Source organism: Microcaecilia unicolor, chromosome 6 (genome assembly GCF_901765095.1).
Source record: "Microcaecilia unicolor chromosome 6, aMicUni1.1, whole genome shotgun sequence".
Lineage (NCBI taxonomy): Eukaryota > Metazoa > Chordata > Amphibia > Gymnophiona > Siphonopidae > Microcaecilia > Microcaecilia unicolor.
The window spans coordinates 103,523,200-103,549,500 of record NC_044036.1 but is presented as its reverse complement, the minus strand read 5'-3'; the positions used below and the strand labels follow the sequence as shown (position 1 = coordinate 103,549,500).

General features: G+C 40.2%; 1 protein-coding gene across 3 annotated transcripts in view; it reads right to left on the bottom strand.

The window, feature by feature from the left end:
• Window positions 1-26,301, bottom strand: part of CAMSAP2 (calmodulin regulated spectrin associated protein family member 2) — a 260,298-nt gene that overhangs the window by 137,718 nt on the left and 96,279 nt on the right. For all 3 annotated transcript variants that reach the window (XM_030205237.1, XM_030205239.1, XM_030205238.1), the window contains exon 3: window positions 3,339-3,500. In XM_030205237.1, the coding sequence (XP_030061097.1) occupies window positions 3,339-3,500 (162 nt within the window). The remainder of the gene's footprint in view (window positions 1-3,338; window positions 3,501-26,301) is intronic.

The window sequence follows — 26,301 nt, the reverse complement described above, 5'->3', positions numbered from 1 at the left end:
TTAAATCTGTAAACAAATCAGTACCATCAGCTGAAAAAGAAAGTAAAACTGATACCTTTGGCATAGAGATAAGGGGAACTCCACAATTAGCACTCCAAGAGTTGAAACTTTTTCCTTTCCATTTACTCTATAAGTTCTTTTAGTCAAAAATTTCCTAAACCACTCATGAATGAGACCTGTAATCTCGATATTACTCACATTCTGAATTATCATCTCATAATCAACCAAGTCAAAAACACTGGAAACGTCAAACTAGATAGCAACAGCTTGTCGACTTTGACTAACAATGGATTTAGCTGACGCAATTAATGAACTAACTACAGTTTCAGTACTATAATCTTTCCTGAACCTGGACTGCATAGGATGCAAAATGTCAAATTTATCTAGATAGTTAACCAGTTGAGTTTTTACCCAGCTTCCATGATTTTGATCAAGAAAGAAATGGAAGACACTGGATGATAATTGGCTACATCTTATGAACTAATTGTGTTGTTGGTTTCTTTTTTTTTTTAATAATAGGAGTTAGTACAATATCACCAACTAAAGATGGAAAGACACCTAGTTTTAGTTTGTAGTTCAACCAACTAGTTCATGCTTCCTCAAACAAAATCAGATTTCCTTTCATTAACAAAACTGGACAATTATCCAAAGAACATTGTGAATTTGCATATTTCTTCAATAATTTAAAAACAGTGTTTGGTGAAATTTTGCCAAATTTAAACAAAATTCTATCCACTAGTATTGAAATATGGAAAAATTTACTGTTAGAGATAGAAACCAGGTTAATGACAACTTAATTCTAAGAGTTCCAGCTTTTTTTCTAAAGTGACAGGCTAGTACTTTAGCTTCAGAAGAAGTAATACCATTCTTTGAGACTAAATCATCGACGTCTGATAACTGATCTAACAGGAAAAATATTCTTTTACTATAGAAGAATATAAAAACTTATATACAGTAAAATCAAACCATCAGCAAAATAATAGCAGAATATCAAAGCCTAGCAGAAATACACTTCTCTAAATAAATGTGTTTTCTGTCATTTATAAATTCCAGAATATCCCAACATACGTGGCACTGAATTCTACAAAAGTGGCATATAACATGAAAAAGCTCACACACAAGTCAGGGATAGCTTGCCATCCAATAACAGAGCTGGTGCAAATATAAATTGAAAGCATAGACATATTGGATTAATATTTGTGTGAAGTAATAAAAGTGAGCATATACACACATTACATGAAGATTGGTGAGAATGTAATTAAGTAGAATGAACAAATTGTACAAAGAGATTCTAGTACAGTATAAAAATACCGATACAAGCTATCAACAGAGCTTTTAAAAGAAATGTATATGGGCCCCAAACATGAAACAGCCATATCACAAGCTCACTGCATTGATGTGGCACACATGTTTTTCCACAGAGGATTAGATACTTACTCATATTAATATAATGTTCTCCAATTTCAGTAAGTAGAACCTCAAAAATTATTAGTTTAATAAAAAAAATTTAGATTAAAGCTAATAAATACATGTTAAAATACGTTGCGTTGATGAAATTATGGAGGAGGAAGAAGAATTTTCCAACACTTTTGAGAATATTGTAGAGAGGTGTGGTAGCCGTGTTAGTCCACTCTTAAAGGTTATCAATAGAAATCAAACAAAATAAAACATGGAAAAGAAAATAAGATGATACCTTTTTTATTGGACATAACTTAATACATTTCTTGATTAGCTTTCGAAGGTTGCCCTTCTTCGTCAGATCGGAAATAAGCAAATGTGTTAGCAGATAGTATATATAAGAGAAACATCTAAGCATTACTTTGACAGTCTGACAGAGTGGGAGGGTGGGTGTATGCATGGGGACATCAAAGCATTTCATTGATATTCTAACAGAATGGGTGTTGGTAGGTGAGAGGAGGGTAATAAACAGGGAAATAAACAGAGAAACACAAGCTGATCAGAAGTAAACTTCCAACACAGACGGAAAAAGAAAAGGGCACATTTCCGTGTAACACAGCCACCTGCAAACTATGCCAAAACATTTCACAAGACCCCACAGTCATTCACAAAGGAAAAATATTCAACATAAAGGACTATTTTACATGCTCATCTTCCAATGTGGTATATATCATTCAGTGTAAAAAATGTAACGAAGGATGCTATATTGGAGAAACAGGCCAGATGCTTAAGACAAGATTCAATCTGCACAGACATCACATGAAAATAGCCGGTACCAGTCAAGCCCCCACCCCTGTGGGCCAACACTTCACAAGACCAGAACACTGCACCAGTGATTTCACAGTAAGAATACTGAAAGGTAATTTTAAAACAATACAGGAACGTAAGACCTTTGAAATAAGAATGGTCGAATATTTTGACACCCAACAAACAGGACTTAATAAGGATCTGGGTTTTCTAACCTATTATAAACCATAAAGCTGTATTTCTCTGTTTATTACCCTCCTCTCACCTACCAACACCCATTCTGTTAGAATATCAATGAAATGCTTTGATGTCCCCATGCATACCCCCACCCTCCCACTCTGTCAGACTGTCAAAGTAATGCTTTGATGTTTCTCTTATATATACTATCTGCTAACACATTTGCTTATTTCCGATCTGACGAAGAAGGGCAACCTTCGAAAGCTAATCAAGAAATGTATTAAGTTATGTCCAATAAAAAAGGTATCATCTTATTTTCCTTTTCCATGTTTTATTTTGTTTGATTTCTATTGAGAATATTGTAATATCAAGAAAGAGGCTGGTGGCATCTTACAGACTAACAGACTTTGGGCCCTGCTTACTAAGCCACATTATAGGTGTGTCAGCCTCTTTAACATCTGTTAACCATGTATGCGCCTCCAATATACCAGCAGGAACCTACACGGTTAGCGCACACAATAATTGTTAGCACGTTAAAAATGCTAACGCACCTTAGTAAACAGGGATGTTAATGAGGCACGGACTATCAGGGACGAGCGCCTGCACCATCATATGCATATCATCTCTAGAGGTATAAAGATATGAAAAGTAAGAAAATTTTCTGGGAAAAAATGGGACGTTTCTTTATTGTCAATGTCTTCTTTAAACTTCTGAAGCGTTTACGAAATGAACATAAAACAAGCATCTAAAACAAAACATAGGTTTCTATGGAACTTTGGAAGGCTAAATGCTTTGAAAATATGCCTCCATGTAGCTCATAAAGCCTTTGAGTCATGGTACAAATGTCAAAAGTCAATCTGTAAACAAAATGATGTCCAACAACGATTTGCTGTGACCTTCCATTAATTTTTGTCTTGTTTTGACATAGAACCACCTGCTAAGGTGTCTCATCTTACCTTATTGATCCAATACATGATGGCATCTTCAATATCATAGGGCAATTCTGTAGCTTGGAAAATAGGCGAATACTGCTGAGTACATGCAAGCACCTTCTCAATACTGACCATCTCTACAGTGTAGGCCATCATCAGTGTGTCTATCATGGCCAAGTGAGCACTCTGCAAATACAACAAAGGGACAGAAAACAGCAATATTTTATACTAGGTTCTTCTCATTAATATGAAGTGTACATTATAATATTTAGGTAGTGACATTCCAGTGGTAAGAACCAAAAAGGTGCATTTCTTCAAATATTACTTACCTCCTTTTATAGAATATATGAGAAATGGCCAGTATTATGATACATGAATGTCACTAGGGTTATATGTTGGATTCCTACAGTACTAAGACAACACACCATCAAGACAGGAATAACTGGTAATCAACTACAATAATGCTTAAGAACATCACAGCACTGAAAAAGCTGTATTAAAAGTGAGATTTTTGTCCTAAGGTTGTGTTTTAAAAGACCATACACTTTAGACTGTGCATTAACGGTCAAAGTTCTATACTTCAGGGTAGCCGAAATACTTAGTATTTTACAACTTTTCACCAGTATAAGCTAGGCTTCACTTGAGCTGAATGCAATTTAAATATTTATACTTTCCATTGATTTGCTCCCAACTGCAGTAAATTTATAACCAACACAATTAAAAGTTTTACTGTTTTGGGATCTTGCCATACTTTTGACCTGGATTAGTCACTGTTGGAAACAGAATACTGGGCTTGATGGACCTTTGGTCTGTCCCAGTATGGCAACTCTTGTGTTCTAAGCTCTTGCTAGATCCCACTCAGGTAAAGTCCAACTTTGCATAAGTCATCTAGGTAGCAAAAGGGAGCACATGCAAAACCATCTCATGCATATTCATTGTGAATATCCTGTAAATTCGACTGGGGGTGTCCCAAGACGGTTGAGAATCCCTGCACTATACAATCCATGCAGGGTAACTCTTATCCTCTGATGTCTCCTCTACGAGTGGAGCTCTGTTAGCAAAACCAAACGTGGGTTGTTATAGAACAACTTAGTACTGGAGACATGCTCCTTTCTTATCATAATGGTCCTTTTCCTCAGGCGAGGGACCCAGACACTCCTCATGCATTTAAACCTGGTCCCACAGAGCTAGGAGATGTGGGGATAGAAAGGCTATGTTCTAACTTTTGGCACCTTTCAAGAACCAGTATAGTCCAGGCCTCAGCTACATCTGTAGGAATTTCCTAAAAACTGGTGGTGAATAAGCATCAGAAGAATGGATCTGGAGAGGAAGGTGGCATCACAAAAAGTCTTCCTTATAAAAGTGGCACTGGTCTTCCAAACCAGAAACTACTGCTGTACCTTACAAAGGGGACCTTTTAATGCTCTGCCTTAATGTGGCCTTAGCATGCACTTATGCAGTTTTTCCCCACATGCAAAGGCCATTTTTACCACAGTATCAAAATGATCAATTTTCCGTTTGTTGAATTAATGGCCATCATTAACATGGGAGCACTTACTGACACCTATTTTATAGGCAATAAGGGCTCACGCAGTTATCCTGAACTAATCAGCACACAGCAAGGTGGAGGTGCAATTGATTAGCACTGGAACACCCATTCTCCACATCTTGACACACCCCCTCCAACAAATATTCAAAAATATTTTTAGCACATAGCTTCGTCAGGAGCCTAAGTGCTTTCCAGTCCTGAAAAAAGATTACTTCACATCATTTCTCCATACATATAATATAAACATATATACATATAATCCTCACTGTGGGATGTTTCACCCTTACTGATCTTTATGCTGAGACGGGAACAACAATAGATATTTACCCATAATAATTCATTGGAACCTTGGAGATTAAATTCACAGATAGAGTGGGCTGTTTTCCTTTAAATATATAAATAATATGCTAATATATTCAAGAACAAAATGATATAAGGGTCTACTTCCAGTTCAAATTTAAAAAGGTTGGCATCTTGTGAGCCATAGAACGCCATGTTTGAAGGTCGAGCATAAAGATCAGTAAGGGTGAAACATCCCACAGTGAGGATTATATGTATACATGTTATATTATACGTATGGAGAAATGATGTGAAGTAATCTTTTTCAGGACTGGAAAGCACTTAGGCCCCTGATGAAGCTTGGAATAGAAGTGAAACAGAGAGCCCCGTTGGGTAGAAAGCTAAGATAAGTGCCTTTAAATGTCTAAATTAAGTCTTTTGTTATAAGAATAAGGTAAGTATTGAAGATGTGTTGAAGTTGAAATATATATTAGGAAGTATAACAATCACAAGGATCACAGAAGTCATAAGTTTAAAAAAAATGGAGGTTTTTGACCAGTGATAGTACTGGAGTCTATTATGTCTATTTTCTGTCCTCCATACTCTGACCGTGACCTATGATGGCCAGCGTATTGTCTAGCTGCGTCAGTTAATTGTGAATGCTGTTGAAAAATTGACCGTCTGATCCTGATGCAGCTAGATGAAATGCTGGTCATCGTAGGTCATGGTCGGCGTGTGGAGGACAGAAAATGCTCAGCTAGGTACCATAAGTTGTTACACGCTTTAATACTCTCTTGATATTAAAGAATTCCTCACGTTCAATAAATCTTGTTTGTTCTCTTTTAAATTTTAAATGGTCAAACTCCATGGATATTTCTATTTGGCATAACTCTATGTTTCCAGTTAAAACATCTCCTAAACTTCGTAAAATATGGTTTTCTGCCAATATTTGGTCACCAGTTCATTTGTTGTCAGGCGTTAACATTATTTCTTTTCAGGATTTCTGCACCTGCTATAATATCCTTCATTCACACAGAGCCTTTTGGGATCATCTGATTCTGCTTATTAATCACCTAAATCCTACGTCACTGGCTCATCAATCTTCATCTTCAAGTTTCAATAGTTTATGTCAATCCCTCATGGCGCCCAAATCTGCATCAGCATTGTATAAACTCCTACAATTGTCTAAACCGAATATGTGTTCCACCCTAACTTCTGCCTGGGAAAAGGAACTAAATGTTTCATTTTCCAGTAAGCAATGGGAACTCTTTTGGACAAAAACCATGCATTCTTCTCTATCAGCTGCTCTTTTACAATCCACTTATTATATTTTTCATAAATCCTATTGGACGCCTGCAAAGCTTGCTAAAGTAAATCGTAATATATCAAATTTGTGCTGGTCATGTCAATCTGCTGTGGGATCCCTTGATCATATGCTTTTTCACTGTCATAATTTGCAACCGTATTGGAAACTGATTTGGGAAATTTTTCAGAAGGTATTTAGCATTCAAGATGCTTTGTCTTTTAAAGTGCTAATCCTTAAAGCAGCCATCCCTGGTTTGTCAGTTCCACTACAACATGTAAAATTGTTTAATTTAATGATTTCGCTTGCTCTTCACTTGATTGTTTTAAATTGGAAAAACAATCTGCACATCTCATTTCATGAATAGTGGAATTTGCTCTGTTCATATAGGCGTTATGAGGAAATAGTTGCCATAAAATTTGGTCATATTTTGCCCTTCCGTAAAACATGGTCATTGCTACACAACTATGTTAAGTGATATTTGCGTGTAACTTTATAAGGTAAAATCAACTCCTTTTAAACATATGCACATACTGCTTTGCTTTATGCTCTGTTAACCTACTGCTACTTTTTTTTTTTGCTTTTATTTTAGTCTTTGAAAATGTTTGATGATTAATTGGATACACCATATGGAGCTTGTTCATTTCTTACACATATGTGTATTGTTATTATTGTATTATTCTAAAAACTTATAAAGACTTTAAAAAAAATTTAACATTTAACTTTTTTGCCAATGATGAAGCCGCCCTGCTCCAGTGGCATCTAGCTGGGAGCTTCTTGAGGCTTTTTCCTCCGGTAATTTTGGAATAAAAAACATACTTTATTTACCATTCACTAGTCACGAAGCACTAAATAAAGAATCTTATGATTTATGATTACTCCTAAGTCTACCACCCCGCAACCTCAACTCACGTCCCCTAGTTTTAGCATTTCCCCTTCTCTGGAAGAGATTTGTTTCTATATTATTACCTTTCAAGTATTTAAACATCTGTATCTTATCTCCCCTTCCCCTTCTTTCCTCTAGGCTATACATATTCAGGTCTTCCAGTGTCTTCTCATATGTCTTATACAACAGGCCTCATATCATTTTTGTCACCTTCCTCTGGACCATGTCTAATCCTTAGCAAGATATGACCTCCAAAACTGAACACAATACTCCAGGTGGGGCCTCACCAACAACTTGTACAGGGGCATCAACACTGCCTTTCTTCTGTTAGTTATTCCTCTCTCAATGCAACCTAGCATCATTCTGGCTATGGCCACCACTTTGTCACACTGTTTTTTTCACTTTAAGGTCCTTGGACACCATCACCCCAAGGTCCCTCTCCCCATCTGTGCCTCTCACCTCCTAGGACATACAGCTCCCTTGGGTTTCTACTCCCCAAATGCATCACTTTCCACTTTCTTGCACTAAATTTTAATTGTCAAACGTTAGACCATTCTTCTAACTTTTGCAGATCCCTTTTCATGTCTTCCACTCCCTCCACGGTGTTCACTGTTACAAATGTTGGTATCATCCGCAAAAAGGCAAACCTTACCTTTCAATCCAGCATTGTCACTCACAAATATATTGAATGGAATGGGCCCCAGCACCGATCCCTGAGGCACTCCACTACTCACTCACCTTTCCTCCACGTGAATTCCATTGACCATCACCCTCTGGCATCTGTCTTTCAACCAGTTTCTAATCCAGTTCACCACTTTTGATCCTAATTTCAGCCTTTCAAGTTTATTTAAAAGCCTTCTGTGAGGGACCAAGTCAAATATTTTGCTAAAATCCAAGTAGGTTACTCTCTGACCTCATGTGCAACTTTCTTTAAATTAGTCACCTTACTTTCTAACTCCTCTTACTCTCTTACCTATCTATATGTTTCATCTTTGTTTATACCATACGCTGTCAATTAAAATGTTATATTACGTATTATGTTGACATTGTAAGTAGTATACTATGCCATGCTTTGTATTGTTATTTGAATGTTTTTACTGCTGTAATTGTCTATTGCTCATGCTTGATTTATTGTTATTGTACATCGCCTTGAGTGAATTCCTTCAAAAAGGCCATAAATAAATCCTAATAAATAAATAAATCTAGCTCACGCCCTTGATCCAGTTCTCTGGTTGCCCAGTCAAAGAATTCAATCAAATTTGTTTGGCACGATCTACCTTTGGTAAAACCACATTGCCTCGGATCTTGTAACTCATTGGATTCCAGGACATTCACTATCCTTTCCTACAGCAACAATTCCATTACTTTTCCAATAACTGAAGTGAGGCTTACCGGGCCGTAGTTTTCTATTACTTCTGTCGCCACTTTTGTGAAGTGCGCGTCTCCAAGGATTTATTAAACAAGTCTTTAAGAGGACCCACCAAAATCTCTCTAAGCTCCCTCAATATCCTGGGATGGATCCCATCTGGTCCCATGGCTTTGTCCAATTTCAATTTTTCATCCCGTGTAAGCCCTTTTAAGCTGTAGTAATGCATGCTAACAGTTACTGAAGCTTAGCAAAAGGATCCCATAGTGCAAACATGGTGCAAATATCCAGGATGTATCAATTACAAGTCTACTCTAAAAGGAATCGCCAATAAGACACATAAATTAACAGAGAAAAGAATAAATCTTCTTTAAAACATTCTTTAAAAACAAACAAAAAAAGATTTGATTTTTAATTTAAATAGAAGGTATACACTGGCGTGCTAAATATTCAGATTTCAAGATTTAGTATCCTGCCAGCTATTTGTGACCTAGATTAGCCACTGCTGGAAAGAGGATACTGGGCTTGATGGTGTTTTGGTCTGACCCAGTATGCCAGTTCTTATGTTCTCTCATCATACCACTTCCCTCACCCATTCATCCTTTATTTTCCTTTAATTGCTAAGTACTGCCAGATTGGTTTCACAAATTACAATCTGTATGTAGACTATTAGATTCTGTACCTGAAATTATTACCAACAGAACAACTGATGCAAAGGAATACCCAAAACTATGTTTGGAGAAGAATGAAATCACGCTTTGTCACTAAATTCTAGACAGTCTAAAGCAAGGAAAGAAAGCTAGCATTATACTGTCCTGTTATGCACTGTTACTCGCCTTTAGTGCCAAATGTCAAAGATGAACCACACCCTAAGATGAAACATACCCTCAAATGAACTGCTATTTGAAGATTGAGATCTTAAGTTAGCATGACAGATGCTGAACACAAAGGACTTGATTTAGAACGTGTTTTTATAATAGGTATAAAATGAGTGAAAAAAAGTGCTTTGATTCAAATCAAAGGAGTTGGGATTTGATATACTGTCTTTCTGTAGCTACAATCAAAGCAGTTTATGTATTATATACAGGTACTTATTTAGTATCTGGGGCAACAGAGGGTTAAGTGACTTGCCCAGAGTCACAAGGAGCTGCAGTGGGAATCAAACCTGGTTCCCTTGGTTCTCAAGGCACTGCATTAACCATTAAGCTAGTCCTCTACTCCAAATCAAGTCTGTTTTTTTTTTTTTTTGTTACATTTGTACCCCGTGCTTTCCCACTAATGGCAGGCTCAATGCGGCTTACATGGGGCAATGGAGGGTTAAGTGACGCCCAGGGTCACAGGGAGCTGCCTGTGCCTGAAGTGGGAATCGAACTCAGTTCCTCAGGACCAAAGTCCACCACCCTAACCACTAGGCCACTCCTCCACTCCATGTTAGAGCCCTATAGAATGCTAGCAATTCTTCAACCACAAACCTTTACTGAAACAGAAAAAGATTTTATTACTATATTAACAAGGTACGGTATTTAGCTTACTATAAATCATTATTTTTATAGGTTGATCTCTCCTTAGTACATATTATTTGGCTCCAGTTTATGCTATCCTAAATCTTTAGGGGCTCTTATACTAAGCCGCGTAAGCATCTATGCACGCCCAATGCATGCCAAAATGGAGTTACCGCCCGGCTACCATGTGGCTCTTGCGGTAATTTCATTTTTGGCGTGCCTCCCAAAAATAATTTTTATTTTCAGACGCGCGTATAGGATGCGCACCAAGTGGCATTTGACAAGCGTAGATCATTATCGCTCAGTTACCGCGTGAGACTTTACCGCTAGGTCAATGGCTGGCGGTGAGGTCTCAGGCCCAAAATGGGGACGCGTCAATTTTCATTTTGCCGCACGTCCATTTTTGGCAAAAATTTTAAAAAGACATTTTTTAGAGATGCTCTGAAAAATGATTCTGCGCGCGCCCAAAACATGCGTCTACACTACCGCAGGCCATTTTTTCAGCGCACCTTTGTAATACAGGCCCTTAGTTTCTCATTAACCTTTTTAAACAGTCCAAAGATTCCACTTACAACCAAATACAATCCTATAACATGTGTTGGTTCTGTCAACATTATTGTGTATCTCACTAATCTCCAGTCTAATTACAAATAAAGAAAAATAATCAATGGCTATCCAAATTTAAGAAGTACAAATAAATTATATAGTCCAACTAGTAAAATACTAAGGGCCTCTTTTTTTAAAGCTTAGCGTGCGCTAAATACTAAGAAGCCCATTTTATACCTATAGGCTTCTCAGCCTTTAGCATGCACTAAGCTTTAGTAAAAGGGCCCCTAAATCGATATTTCACTCATTTTATTGGCTTCACCTTCTGTATTTTAGTAACAAAGCTAGTCCTCAAATAAAACTGCCTTAGGTTGGATCAGTAAGAGCTAAGAGTTAATTATTGTGGTAGCAATATACAACCGAAGAATGCTAACAGCACAACATTCTATAGAGATTGCGCCATGGTTAGAAACTGTATCATTAAAAGGGACTTTTAAATTAAAACTGGACACAACAGAATTGTTTCCCAACTGTCAGCACAAAACAAAGGAATATTTCAGATGCCCAACCACAAATCTAGGGCAGCCAGACTGGTTTGCTATTTTTCAAAGCTAAAATAACCAGCAACAGCTTTCATTTTACTGTCAGAATTCGGCAATAAAGACTTGATTTCAAAAGCTGGTGAATACTCAGTGAGCCAAGAGGAGTTGGGAATGCTGCAGAACTAACTTTCCCTTTTTTCAAATTTTATATTTACTACAATATTATAGATTAATCTCAAGCTTCCACTAATTCACACCTGCCACAGGTCCAGGTAAGAAAAATCCTAGAGTGAGGTAACTAGAAGAAATAAAGGAAAAATTTCTAATAAGAGCCAATACACCCACATATTCCTTTATGTTCAAGGTTCGCACTGCCAATCCTTAACTCATCCTGATCGACTGCTTACTATCCAGGAAAAATCATAATTGGGTGGGTTTGGAAAAGATATATTTAACAACTTCACATTACATTATACATTTTAGAGGCTGACTGAATTTTGGTTTTTGCACTGAAACCAACCCGAAATCTAGACTCAGTCAAGTTTCAGTTTTGGCCAAAAATGGCAGTGTGCTTTTGGCTGAAACACAGCCCCACCCCAAACCAAAAGCATGCTGTGCTGTATGGCCCCCTTGCCCCTCCAAAAGAAACGTTTCTAGCTCCAGCTGACCCTCCCACTTAAAACCAACCCTGATGACCCCCCCCCCCCCCAACCATAGGCTTTCCCTAGGCCTACCTTAGAAGCTCACTCTGATTTGTTGTGAAGAGCGGTATGTCAAATACAAACTAAACTAAAGTAAACTAAACTAGTGGCCTCTTTGGGGCAGTAGCAATCCCTAGTTGCTCTTGCTCAATGCTGGCTCCACAGTCAAAACAGTTGGTAGAGCCTACCATGGCAGTCTTGTGAGGCTACCACAGGAGGTCACAGCAGCCATTTTCACAGCGGATCAGACATGGGCAGGAATGACTGGAGATCGCTCCTGCCCCAACAAGCTCCCCAGACCATTAGAGTTTCTAAGGTAGGCCTGGGGACAGCCTAAGTATGGTAGGAGGCAGCTTTTAGTGTGGGGTGGGGCAGGGGATTGGCCACTAGGGAGCTGTCCAGTTCACTTTTGGTTGGGGGGGGGCTGTGCTGTCTAATTTTGGCTGAAACTATATGGTAAATTTCAGTCGCAGATTCAATTTCAGCAAAAACTGAAAACTCCAATTTCAGCTGCCCTCTAATATATTGACAAGGAAATCATACCAAAAATACTGCCTCTAGAGCCAAATCTTCAGAAGGCATCTCTAAGAACTTCTTTCTACAAGACTGTCTCACAAGATAAATAGTGAAAAATCTGAACCTTTGAACCCATGAGTAATTTCCAAACGATTCCATAATATGCAGTCTCAGAATAGATTCTCTGTCCTGTGGAAAAACAAATGAGACCAATGGCATCGTTCTCCCAAATATGATTATTATTACTTCTGAGGCATTCAGAATAGCCAAGACATCTATAATGTCAGCAGATTTATCTCCTATTACCTCACCCCTATTCCTCATGTCACCTATACTTCTACCTCCACTTGTGAGTAGATAAAACACACTCTACTGGGAAAATAAATTCTCTTCCAAAATTTTCAATATTTCTTTCAAAAACCTCTGAAAAGGTTCCAAAAGGAATGAGAGAACAACATTCAAAATCCTTAAGTTCAAAGACATTTTCTGTTGATGAATCACTATTTTGTCCTGAACTAATCCTGTTTGTACCATTTTCATTCGTGAAAAAGTTTGATCCAACTTTTCACACCTCTGAGAGATCGTCACTGAATTTAAATCTTAAGACTGCAGTTTAATATGACTAGCCAAGGTTAAAGTAGCAGGTGAGAAAAGCATTTTATTCCATCCCAGCCATTCAAACAGAACCCAGAGTAATAACTGGAGATCTTACCAGGGAAGGAGAGTTCCTCAATGAAGTTATAGCCTAGATTACCTCCAGGGAGAAAGCATGGTCTTCTGCGTCTAGCTGAACCACAGTTTCTGATTGCTGAGATCACTAATGGGGCAACAGCCATCAGATCTCCTTCCCAGCATTTCAGCATGAACTTCATGATCTTCTGAGGCCACATCACCCACAATATTAACCTCTCTGGCTCCTTTCAAGTCTTTATCTAGGGAGAAGGAAGAGAGAGTTCCCTCCCCTCCTCTGTGTCCACTGCTCCTGAGGCAAATCATGGCCTACAGACACAAGGAGAACAGGGCCATCGAGACTCAAAAAATGTTTCTAGCTCCAGCTGGTTTGACACTCCCCATCTGGCAGCAAAAACTGCACATGATACACCAAGAGCAGCCACTGTAAGCAGCTCCAGCACCAAGGTCTGGTGCAACAAAGGTCCCATGGAACTTGCAGAATGTCTTCCTTGGATAGCTCTCTGATTAGCATCTTTCCTTCAGCTGCCATCTTAGGCCTGAAAAAGTACCTTTCATAGTCACTAGTAGATAGAGGGGCAATCTCAATAGTAATGCCTCTGGGTTGAGGTCAGTGTGCACACATACTGGGTACTAAAGGGAGTCACAGTGTATTTTGTCTCTTATAAAAAGGCTATTAGTGGATTGGCTGGGTAAAGCACAAGGAGGATGAGTGCAACTGAGGACTAAGAATAAAGGCCATGATATAGGCCTTTATTCTTAGTCCTCAGTTTTGTAAATGAGGTTTTGAAACCTTTCTTCAATCTCATTTCTCTTTCTCCAGATTATAAATGGGATTATGTTAGATTGGAACAAGTTCCAACTGGACTTGAAGCTCATATGTGGAAGAGCAAGCCATGACAAAAATAAAAGAGATCAGATGTTAACATTTTAAAACAGGATTAACTGTAAAAATTTTGAAAACATTTTTGATGTGCATTAATTTTGTTTCCTATACCTCAAGTCTTTGCTGTTATTTAGTCTATATGTTGCATTTCAGGCCAAACTACAAACCAAAGCATTACAGCACCTCTATCCAGAGCCTCCCTTTTTCTTTAAACAAAATAAAGAGGTAACAGGCAGCTCCTAAGCATTGTTAGTTTTAATTTGTTATTTTCCTCTTTCTTTCCTCACTGGTTAAGGGATGGAGGAGCTTTCCAACACTAAACCACACTGCTGTTCTGCCAGAAAGGGTTGCTCCCACAAGAAGAAGATGCCTTCCTGCCAAACCCAAGCTCGAGTGCATCAACCTCAGCAATGTGCCTGAGTCCTGTCAGCAATAGGTGCCAGCTCTAGGAGTGTAGTCAGTGCTGAGCACTTTCACTATCGAGAAAACTCTTTCACTGTCTCCAGGAAAGGGAAATCTGTGTAACACACATTTTTAAAGGAAACTCAAATCAACTTCTTTATTAAAAATCCCCTTCCCCAACAGCGGAAGGATAATATGGGAAGTGATTTTCCTTAAGCTTCTTCCCCCCCCCCCCCCCCAACATTTTATTGAGAAGATTTCGTACAATAATAAACAACATAAGTACATAAGTACATAAGTAATGTCATACTGGGAAAAGACCAAGGGTCCATCGAGCCCAGCATCCTGTCCACAACAGCGGCCAATCCAGGCCAAGGACACCTGGCAAGCTTCCCAAACGTACAAACATTCTATACATGTTATTCCTGGAATTTTGGAGTTTTCCAAGTCCGTTTAGTAGCGGTTTATGGACTTGTCCTTTAGGAAACCGTCCAACCCCTTTTTAAACTCTGCTAAGCTAACCGCCTTCACCACTTTCTCCGGCAACGAATTCCAGAGTTTAATTACACGTTGGGTGAAGAAATATTTTCTCCGATTTGTTTTAAATTTACTACACTGTAGTTTCATCGCATGCCCCCTAGTCCTAGTATTTTTGGAAAGCGTGAACAGACGCTTCACATCCACCTGTTCCACTCCACTCATTATTTTATATACCTCTATCATGTCTCCCCTCAGCCGTCTCTTCTCCAAGCTGTATAGCCCTAGCCTCCTTAGTCTTTCTTCATAGGGAAGTCGTCCCATCCCCACTATCATTTTAGTCGCCCTTTGCTGCACCTTTTCCAATTCTACTATATCTTTCTTGAGATGCGGTGACCAGAATTGAACACAATACTCAAGGTGGGGTCGCACCATGGAGCGATACAAAGACATTATAACATCCTCACACCTGTTTTCCATACCTTTCCTGATAATATCCAACATTCTATTCGCTTTCTTAGCCGCAGCAGCACACTGAGCAGAAGGTTTCAGTGTGTTATCGACGACGACACCCAGATCCCTTTCTTGGTCCGCAGCTCCTAACGTGGAACCTTGCATGACGTAGCTATAATTCGGGTTCTTTTTTCCCACATGCATCACCTTGCACTTGCTCACATTAAACATCATCTGCCATTTAGCCGCCCAGTCTCCCAGTCTCGTAAGGTCCTCTTGTAATTTTTCACAATCCTGTCGCGATTTAACGACTTTGAATAACTTTGTGTCATCAGCAAATTTAATTACCTCGCTAGTTACTCCCATCTCTAAATCATTTATAAATATATTAAAAAGCAGCGGTCCTAGCACGGACCCCTGAGGAACCCCACTAACTACCTTTCTCCATTGTGAATACTGCCCATTTAACCCCACTCTCTGTTTCCTATCCTTCAACCAGTTTTTAATCCACAATAGGACATTTCCTCCTATCCCATGACCCTCCAATTTCCTCTGTAGCCTTTCATGAGGTACCTTGTCAAACGCCTTTTGAAAATCCAGATACACAATATCAACCGACTCCCCTTTGATTTCCCCACACAAAACCAACAAAAAACCAACCAACAAAAACAGAAAAATTAACTAGAGGGCTTCCAGAGCATACAAGAATAAACTCACAAGCTGCATTATCTAAGGCTTAATAGAACGTCAAAACGATGGGATTATGAGTAAAGGCCTAGCCATTAGTGTTCATGATGTTGGAACAGAAAGAGTCCAAAGGAGTCCATGATCTCAGATGGGAATACAAGTTGTGATGTTTAAGGGCTATAGTTGTTTCACATTTTTAATCACGCAGAGGTAGCTCCACCATTCTGAGAAGTTTAACTAAGAATTGTCTTTCCAGTAGCAAAATATGAGGTGTAAAGCAATAGCCAACATTGTATTGAATAACTTATGATGACTATCTGGTAATGATAAGTCTGGATTGGAGGAGCAAAATATTATTGTTTTATAGGAGATGGGCATATCCAAGGGAAAGTTGAAGATATGAATTATTCTGTTCCAAATAAAACACCAATAAGCATGTACGTTCTTGCAATAAAATATCATAAGAAACCTAAGCGGAGATTTTTGTACAAGAGGGAAAATTAGATGGGCTATTATGGGCCTCAATTCCTGATCACAGCTATAAGAGCCTGACACTAAATCCCTTCGTATTGCATTTATTGGAGCTCTGGGGAAGCCTGAAAGAAAAATTAAGAAATACTCAGAAGAGATCAACATATGCCTGGATTACCCAAGAGCCTGGGTTTCCAGTAGGTGGAGAAAGCAAGGTCTTCAAGGAATGGGCACAGAAAGGGCTGATCAGCTTTCAGGAATTATTAGATGAGAGGGGAATCAAAAACTTTGAAACACTCCAGAAAGAATATGATTTGATGGAGACTGACCGATTTGATTACATGCAAATTAAACACTAAATAATCAAAGAGAAGTGGATAAAAGAAAATCCATTGGAGGGGGACCGATTTGAAAATTTATGGGGGAAGATGGTTGTTGGAGGGAAAGGGATATCTAGGTTATATGGGCATTGTAGAGGGGAGGATTTGGTTAAGCTACCATTCATGTTAGCATGGGAAAGAGATTTAGGAATAGAACTCAGCATCCCTGATTGGAAGAAAGTGTGCACAGAGGTTAAAAAAAACATCGGTTTGTGTGTTAATAAAAGAGAATGCCTATAAGATTCTAAGCCGATGGTACTACACTCCAGATAGATTGAAAGCAATGTACCCAACAGCTTCTGATATATGCTGGAGATGTAGTAAGGCCACGGGCACATACTTTCACATATGGTGGGAGTGCACGTAACTGCAGGGTTTCTGGGGTGAAGTCGTAAGCCTACTTACTAAGGTATTGGGTGTATTGTTCCCTTGTGATCCTAAGTGGTGTCTATTGGGGTGGGGCAACAGGACGGGGAAAAGATGGCAGTGCAGAATTAAGCGGATGGGATTAGCGGCAGCGAAAACTAGTATAGCTTTAAACTGGAAGCGGAAAGGGGGTCCCAACATAAATAATTGGATACAAAAATTGAGAGTGGTGTCATCATTGGAAAAACTGACAGATCGCCGCTGGGGAAAATTTAATCCAGCAGCAGATGAATGGTCTCATTTGAACATGATACTTAATCATAATACCTGACCTAGGGCTGGGAGGGATAGGGAAAAGGGGAAGGGGATTAAGGCTGGGGGTGACAGGGAAGGGAGGGGGAAAGGAGACGGGGAGGGAGGGGAATAAATAAATGTAAAACTATTGATGACAGAGAGGATTGGCAAATGTTCATATTTATGTTAGAAGATGTAAAATTAGGCGTTTTGACATTTTGTACTTTTGTTGGTGGTGTTGATTCATCAATAAAAAAATAGAAATTTGAAAAAAAAAAAAAGAAACCTAAGCGGGGAGAGGGGGGAGCATGAATTTGGGAGATTTGGGAGATGTTTAGGGTATTGTATTTGTGAGGTACATAGTAGGTTGAGAGGTAAGGGAATAGAGGTTGATGTTTGCTCTAAGGTGAGGCATAACTAGTATGAATATTTTTTAAGAGAATAAACGTTTGTTTGTTCTGCCTGTCTGGACTGATAAAGAATCCTGGTGGTTTGTGTGTTGGGTCTGTGACTGCTTTCAGGGAACTGCGGGACCACTGGGAGTGTGGATCCAGTAACCTAGAAATCACTGGGAATAATTGGAGAGCAGGAGACTCACCCAGAGGCAGTTGTGACCCAGTCGGTGGGAGGAGGGTGCTATATAGAGCACAAGTGGCAGGTGCAGGCGGACCTGAGCTGTACTGGGGATAGATCCTCTAAGTGGCCGTGGGGGTAACCCCAGGCGGGTGGCTAGGCATTTCATCACATCCCTGATGAAGACACAATGAACAGCATTAACCAGCTCCTTTTACCCTTCAACTTTTCACAGGTCCGGGGTTTAGCATATTTACAAACCATGAGAGAAACCATGCATGCCCCAGGGCCCAATTCACTAGCTGGAACACCCTGAGGCGCATGCTGTGGCTTTTCAACAATCAAAAGCCCCAGAGATCCATGCTCCTGGCTAGATGTCTCTGCCGGGACTGACTCCACACACGCAGTAAAGGCCGTCAAAACCATGATGCACGGTGTGCGGGCTACACCAGGGCAGCCGAGAGACTGGGCCGGACCCCTGCCCCCCCCCCCGAGGCCGCCGCAGTCCCCAGTCTCCACCTGCCCACCCCCGTCAACAGCCCCCCTCCGTTCGCCATCGGGCTGGGACCCCAGCATTCAAATCACAGCGCCTCACCTCCGTGTGAAAGTGCAGTAGCAGCAGATCGCCTCCCTTCGGGCCTTCCCTCCCTGTGTCCCACCCTTGCAGAAGTTACATCAGACGAGGGCGGGACACAAGGAGGGAAGGCCCGAAGGGTGCCGATCTGCCGCTGCTGCGCTTTCACACAGAGATGAGGTGCAGTGATTTGAATGCAGGGGGCCCGGCCCGGTGGCGGACAGTCGACGGAGCCAAGGGCGGGCAGGTGAGACAAGGGACTGCGGCGCCGGGCCTCCCTTGAAGGCCCAGGCCCAGGGAATTTTGTCCACCCTGCCCCCCCTCTCAGCGGCCCTGGGCCGCACACCTTTTTTGACTGAGCCACCGTGCACCCTGCTCCCAACAAACACTCCCCGAACCTGCTCCTCATAGGCCCACAGTCGGCACCGGGACCCTCTGCCATCAGGCTCTGCTGGAAATCCTAAGAGTCCTAAATAGTACAGGTAGAACCTCTGAAGTTACTGCTCCTTGGTCCTTTTCTTTTTTTTTTTTTTTTTGCAAAGCTAAACAACCCGGTGCTCCCTTCACCCGAAAGCCACTTAAAGGAACTCCTCCCAGGCAACAGAAACTGGAGTGTGCACTCCCAGGGGTGCAGGGACGAAGTCCAAGACCCTAAGCTCCTTATTTTATTTTGTAATTAAAACATAAGCTTTGTTCCAATCTTTTAATACAGCTGGGGGTTTTTTGTGGGGGGTTTTTACGGGGCCAAGAAGACGCACCCAGAAAACACAAAACCAACAAAGAAGGTTGCACAGACCATCTACCTCTGCTGGGAGACTGAGAAATACTGAGGAGGTGGGGGGTTGCACAGCTCCTCTGTAAGGTCACTAACCAGTAATTTTCAATCTCCCTCTGCTGGAAGGAGTACATACTCATCGGGAATGGTCTGGAGTAGACGATAAGGAAATTATCATTGCTTATTTAATAAAAAGATCCAACATTCTTACCTAAAAAGATAAACCCCTAGTATCCATACTACAAATAATTAGCTAAGTAGAATCAGGTGTCTAAATAATTGGGTTCCAGTAAAAAGCACCCAGCAAAGTAAATCTGCATGACCGAGTTCAAGGCTCGAGTTTGGTCTTCACCACAGAAATTAGTGGGACCTCATCATACTACTTTGCAGTCAACAAAAATTTCAGAGGGTCCATGAAAAAGACTAGTTGATGCTTATCTGCCTGGACAGGGTAACAAGATCATTTTGTAGGGCTTGATCCATCCTCTTTCAGACAGTTAGGGGCTCTTTTACTAAAATATGCTAAAACAGCATGTAAATTAGCACACACAGTTAGCACAAGAGTGTGGTAACTGTTAACCATGCTGGCATGAGTGTGTGCTAACGGCATGGCTTATAGAAATGGGGGGGGGGGGGGGGATAACAGGTATGGACAATAAGAGCCAACTTTTCAAAATTACTGCGTGTGCTAAAGCCAACAAATTACTTCTCTCTGGACAGTCAATATGTTTGTTCAATATTGAGGGTACTCAAACACCCACAGAGCTGGTGCCTATCATGTGGACTGCACCTTCCATTTAGCACATGTTACTTTACCACACACTGTCACTGTTGCAGTTAGTTCGGATGCACTTACCACCTCCTATGTGGGAGGCTGCAAGTGAATCTGTGCTGTGAATACACTTGTACTGGACTCTACAAAGTTCACAGCATAAGTTTAATTCTTAAAATGCGGACTCGACATGAGTCGTGTTTCGGCCGCTCAGGCCTGCCTCAGGAGTCCCTGTATGTTGTTGCATAAATAATTTCAGAGAAGGAGCTTGTCCAGTAGCAACAGCGTACCACACAGGTAGGAAGTTCATCTTTCCACAGCCAGGTCTGGTTTGCTACCAGTTCATTTTTTTAGAAGGTTGTTACGTTTTCCAGAAATTATTTAAGCAACAACATACAGGGACTCCTGAGGCAGGCCTGAGCAGCCGAAACACGACTCGTGTCCAGTCCACATTTTAAGAATTAAACTTATGCTGTGAACTTTGTAGAGTCCAGTAGAAGTTTTTTTGCCGTCATCTTTTCTGTCTTCTTCGCTGTGACTTTTTCCTTTGGTTTGACCAGTGTGGAGGATTGTTTTCTTCTCTGTTTGTCGCTGTGAATACACTTAACATGCAGTAAAAACCTTTCTGTATAGTAAATCTATGGAAACATGCTGGGAACACCCCCCAATAGATAGTGCCCAGCCTTTATTCTTAGAGGTGTTAATTTCTGCATCTGTTTTTATTTTCATTTTTAAAAATATTTTATATTTGGATGTCAGAAAATGAACACTACTACACTTTAGTAAAAGGCCTCACAGTTTACAGCTACTGAAGTAGAAGACTACAGTTACTATACCCAGGAACAGTCTTGCAGCCAACATCATCTCAAGAGCAAACTGGAAAATCATCCACAAAGCCACAAAAGAAAAATGCCAGAATGGCATTCATGAGAAGACAACTATGAAGAAACTATTGCCCTCTAGGAACAATATCGCTTCCCACCTCAGACTCACCAAACAGCATCCTGACTTCTGAAATAATGCTCTCTGGACAGATGAGCCAACCACAGAAATCTGGGTCACAATCATGAACATTTTATTTGGGGGGGGGGGGGGGGAGGAGGGTAAAAAAAAACAAGTGCTATCTTCCAAAGAAAGATCCTCATCTCTCAAGAATAGTGCTTGAAGTATTTATTTATTTATTTAGGATTTATTTACCGCCTTTTTGAAGGAATTCACTCAAGGCGGTGTACAGTAAGAATAGATCAAACATGAACAATCGGCAATTACAGTTGTAAAAATATTCAAATAACAATAAAAAGCATGGTATACAGGCTTAGTTTTGTAGCAGGCTGCATCAGGGAAGCATTCTAGATTTCCATCTCTCTTTAAGTGTAACACAGATAAAGAGGGTAATACAGCATACATAGAAAGTATACAAACAAAAAAAGCAACACTGGGCCTTCAAGACTGGGACAATTAAAGTTCTTTATTGATGACCCGACACGGGCCGTGTTTCAGGGGTCTTTGATCCAGTTGGTCCTTTCCTTTTAGCAGAGCAGAAAGCATAAAGGAAAGGACCAACTGGATCAAAGACCCCTGAGGTAGGCGCTGTTTAGCGCCAAAACACGGCCCGTGTCGGGTCATCAATAAAGAACTTTAATTGACCCAGTCTTGAAGGCCCAGTGTTGCTTTTTTTGTTTGCATCTCTCTTCAAACACATATTAGCTATTTCACTACTGTTGCACGAGTTACATGCAAAATCTGCATTAGCACATCCGTCTTATGATGGTGTGTGGCTGCGTTGCTGCATCAGAACTGGAATGTTTTGTCCTCAGAAATAGAATGATAAATTTTACTTTTTATATTTGAAAATTCTAGAGGAGAATGGCAGGCCATGGGGGTGAGGGAAGGGAAGTAAAGAGAGGAAGGGTGGGACAGAGTGGGGCCTTGAGTTGCCCCAGGCAGGAGAGGAGAGTGATGCACCACTAAGTTTCACGTAGGATGTCCAATATCCTTGTGCCAGCCCTGGCTGAAAAATAGTGTAGTATCAGTTACTGAAAGGAGGATCCACATATTTTTCACACAAGAATACTTAACTGCAGAATCATTTTGTTGCATAAATAAGCAAAATATATCCTTTTGTCAGTTACTTATTTAATGGGGGTTTTCCTTTTATCGCATTTAGAGTACAATCTAATCATGTTTGAATTTAAACTGTGTTAAAATATGTGCCATCATAGAGGGCACACAAGCTTTCTCAGCATAGTACAAACATTGAATAATACCAACTGTTATCCTAAAGAAAACAATTCATGTGCCACGTTTCACCAGGGCCAGTTTAAATATTAAGCAAATCAGGCAGTCACTTCGAGGGGAGGGGTTGGAGGGGGGGGGCAGCAAAAGAACAGACTGCCAGAAGTGTTGACAAAGGCAAAGAACTATCAGTGTTATCAATGAATGCTAGTCCTACAAGGAGGCTGGGCGACTTCAAAATAGCTCATTTACTTGGGTGACTACATTTTGGAAATTGCCCTCATTATGTATATGCATATCTATGCACATACACTGCAGGCACCCATATAATGAGAATGCTGGGGATGTGATACAACTGAATCTGTGTTATATGGGGTCTACAGTGTAATATTTAATTTAAAAAAAAGGTCCAACCATTGACCATGATATGAGCAATCTGGCATTATATTAAGCCATGTTATATGGGGTCTACATAATATGATGTCCAGTTATGCATTTTCACAGTACTGTTCTGAAAGAATTGATGTTGGGTTAATTTTTTTTTTTTTTTGGGGGGGGGGGATGATAGACAAGGCTGAAAGTTTATCTATGGCAATGCTTTTCAATCTGATCATCAGGGAACACCTAGCCGACAGGGTTTTTAGGATATCAACAATGTATATGCATGATATAGATTTGAATATTCATTATGGATATCCTGTAAACCTGACTGGCAGGGTGTGTCCCAAAAATTGGGTTGAAAATCACTGGTCTAAGGTTATTGCACCAGCCCTGTGTTTCACTCACCAAGTTTCCTCAGGGAGATTCTGATGGTGAATCACAACCTCAAGATCTTTAATGAATCATCAGTACATTTCTAATCAATGTCCTAACCACATGATGAAAGATTTTGATTTTGCATAAGAACATAAGATATGCCATGCTGAGTCAGATCAGGGTCCATCAAGCCCAGCATTCTGTCTCTGAAAGTGGCCATTCCAGATTACAAGTACTGTGAAAATTCCCAAAATGTAGCCAGAGATATGCAATGGCTTTCCCAACACCTCTTTTGAACTCCATTATGTTAGTGGGCTTGACCACGTCCTTTGGCAATAGATTCCACAGATTAATTACAAGTTGAATGGAAAAATACTTTCACAGATTCGCTTTCAATCTGCTGGTGGTTAGATTTCATGGATTGTCCATAAATACCACAGCATATTATCACTGTTTGTTATATAAACCAAAACAGTGCTTTATTATAACACTTACCATCTGACTTTCATTAAAGTATGTTTTTTTTTTTTAAAGGAAAGCATGGTTCATAGAATTGTTTCCAACCTGTGTGAGTGTGTGAGGGAGTATGAGTTTAAATTCCACCACTGCTCCTGGTAATCTTAAGTCACTTAACCTTCCATTGCCTCAGGCACAAATGTAGATTGTAAATCCTCTGGGGGCATGAAAATACTTATTGTACCTGACTGTAACTCACACTGAACTGCTGAGATAGCACAAGGACTTATCCCAGCTCTTCTCCTTCCTTCCTGTGACTAGAGCATTATTCCAAGGCTCCACCCCAGAGCCTTCACATGTCTGGATCCACCCTGCCTTCCACTCCTGCCTCCATTAACTTCTGAATCCTTGCTACAGTTTCTGCTGCTAATTATAAAGGCAGCATGCAGAACAGGTTCACTCCCAGAAGGGGGCAGAATTGGAAACCTGCACATAGAGGTTTTAAGGTCTAAAATATATCCAGACACATTAGTCATTCTTCTAGCGTATATAGTAACATATAGTAGATGACAACAGATAAAGACCAGAACGGTCCACCCAACGTCACTCTGATAACCAATTCATCTAATAAATTGAAACTGAATCCTGCTTGTTGGATTCTTGGATCCCTGTCTCAACCGTCCAGCAAGCCAGTTCTCTTTGATCTTCCTATCTCTTCTTTCCTTTACTTTGGTGGTTGGATTATCTTACATTCAGGCAGCAAATCTCTGGTATTGTTAAATCTGGCTTTATGGTCTTTTGGATGCTTCGCTCTCTCTGAGATTAACTTGATTTTGACTCAATACACACTCTTTTAAATACTCTTCTCATATCTGAACTATTGTAACTCTGTTACAGCAGGTCTTTGTTTGTCACAAACCAAGTACCTTTGATGACACCAGGCTTTAAGACACCTATTGAAATTTTCAATATTTCATAATCTTTCCTATCCCTTTCCATAGGTAGATATTACTTCAGAAAAAGCGACAGTCTGCACCAAAGACTTTACCCCCTCCCCCAGCTTCTGCAAAGCTCTTTGTACTACAAGTGTGGTATTGCTGGCTAGCTTCTGGAGGACGTCAATGTAAAAATCTGTAGAATCCAGAAAAAATCCAGAGAGTTGTTAATCCTAACCTCCCAAATCCTGAGCAAATCTGATAGGCCTCACCCCCACCCCCACCCCCAAAAGAAAGCTTGGACCCCAGGTGCATGCCTAGTTTGCCAATGCCTTAATCTTGCCCTGCCCATCACAGAAAATATTGATTGGCAGTACCCACAGAGCCTACTTAACTGTCACTCCAACTGTCACCTGCATTCCCTTCTGGTTCCATACTCCCTAGGTTGGAGCCTTCACTCCTCACAAGCCAATCTTATTGCTAATCTTTCCTTACATTACCTTAGGCTAGCTCACTCACAAAACATGACTTTTAGTTCTGTGGCATCCAATCTTTTGAATATTCTTTCCCTGGAGATTAGGCTGTGCCCTCTTACCAAAAAAATCAAGATACGGTAAAAATCAAAATAAGGCTTTTCCAGCAGGTTTTCCTTCTAACTTGCCTCCAATGTCTTTTTTCTTTTCTTCTCTGTGCTCCACTGAGGTCTACTTACTGAAGCTTTTTCTCAATATTATATTGGCCTACAGGTAGACCTCTCCTTTTGTATCTCTGTTTTTCTGTCGTACTATACGTGTCATTTAGTTTTATATTGTTGTCTTCTTACATTCTCATTCTTTTGTAATTATTGAGGTCTTTTATTTGTTATACATACCTGATGCATTTCCAGAATGGAAGCTGGCAACTCAAAACGTTTTCTGTGGGTGGTGGCCTTTCTACCCTCCTCATATATATACTTTCCTCTTACCCAGTGAGAGATGGTGTAGGGGCAGCATGTCAGAGAGAGCAAGGTTCTACCCAGCGCAAAGGAGGAGAGCTTGGGACATTTTTTTAAAATTTTACTAATGTAAATGCCTCCTGCACAGAGTGTTAGGAAGTGGCACAAGAGGAGGGGGGAGGGGAACCTTTTCTTCCCTAAGAAATCCTGGTCAAGGAGAATAATCTGATATTGCAAACCCAGCAGGTATGGGGACTCAGCAAGAGAGATGGGCAGTAGAAACAGAGCTGGTACAACTATGAAGGGGGAGGATCTTTTTTTTTCTTGCTGGATATCTATGCTTTGTTTAGTAAAGAACGGAAGAAATATTTTCGTTTTACAGCCGGTTTTGGAATCTGATTCATTACTGAGACACCAAGCAAGTTATTTCCAAGGAGGCCATGTTTTGTTTACTTAATGACATCAAGCTTTCCACCATATGAGTACTGAAAAGTGGGAGAGGGGCATAAGCCGCAAAGTATTCCTAAGTGAATGAACTCTAGACTTTTTTAAAAATTTCATTTCATATATGTGTCTTGTTTTGTTACTGCTTGGAAAATAAACCCAACTGCCAATCCACTTGTAAGCTGCGCCAAGGATAAGTCGGGATTCCATTGTTGAACGAGAGGATGTGGAGAAGAG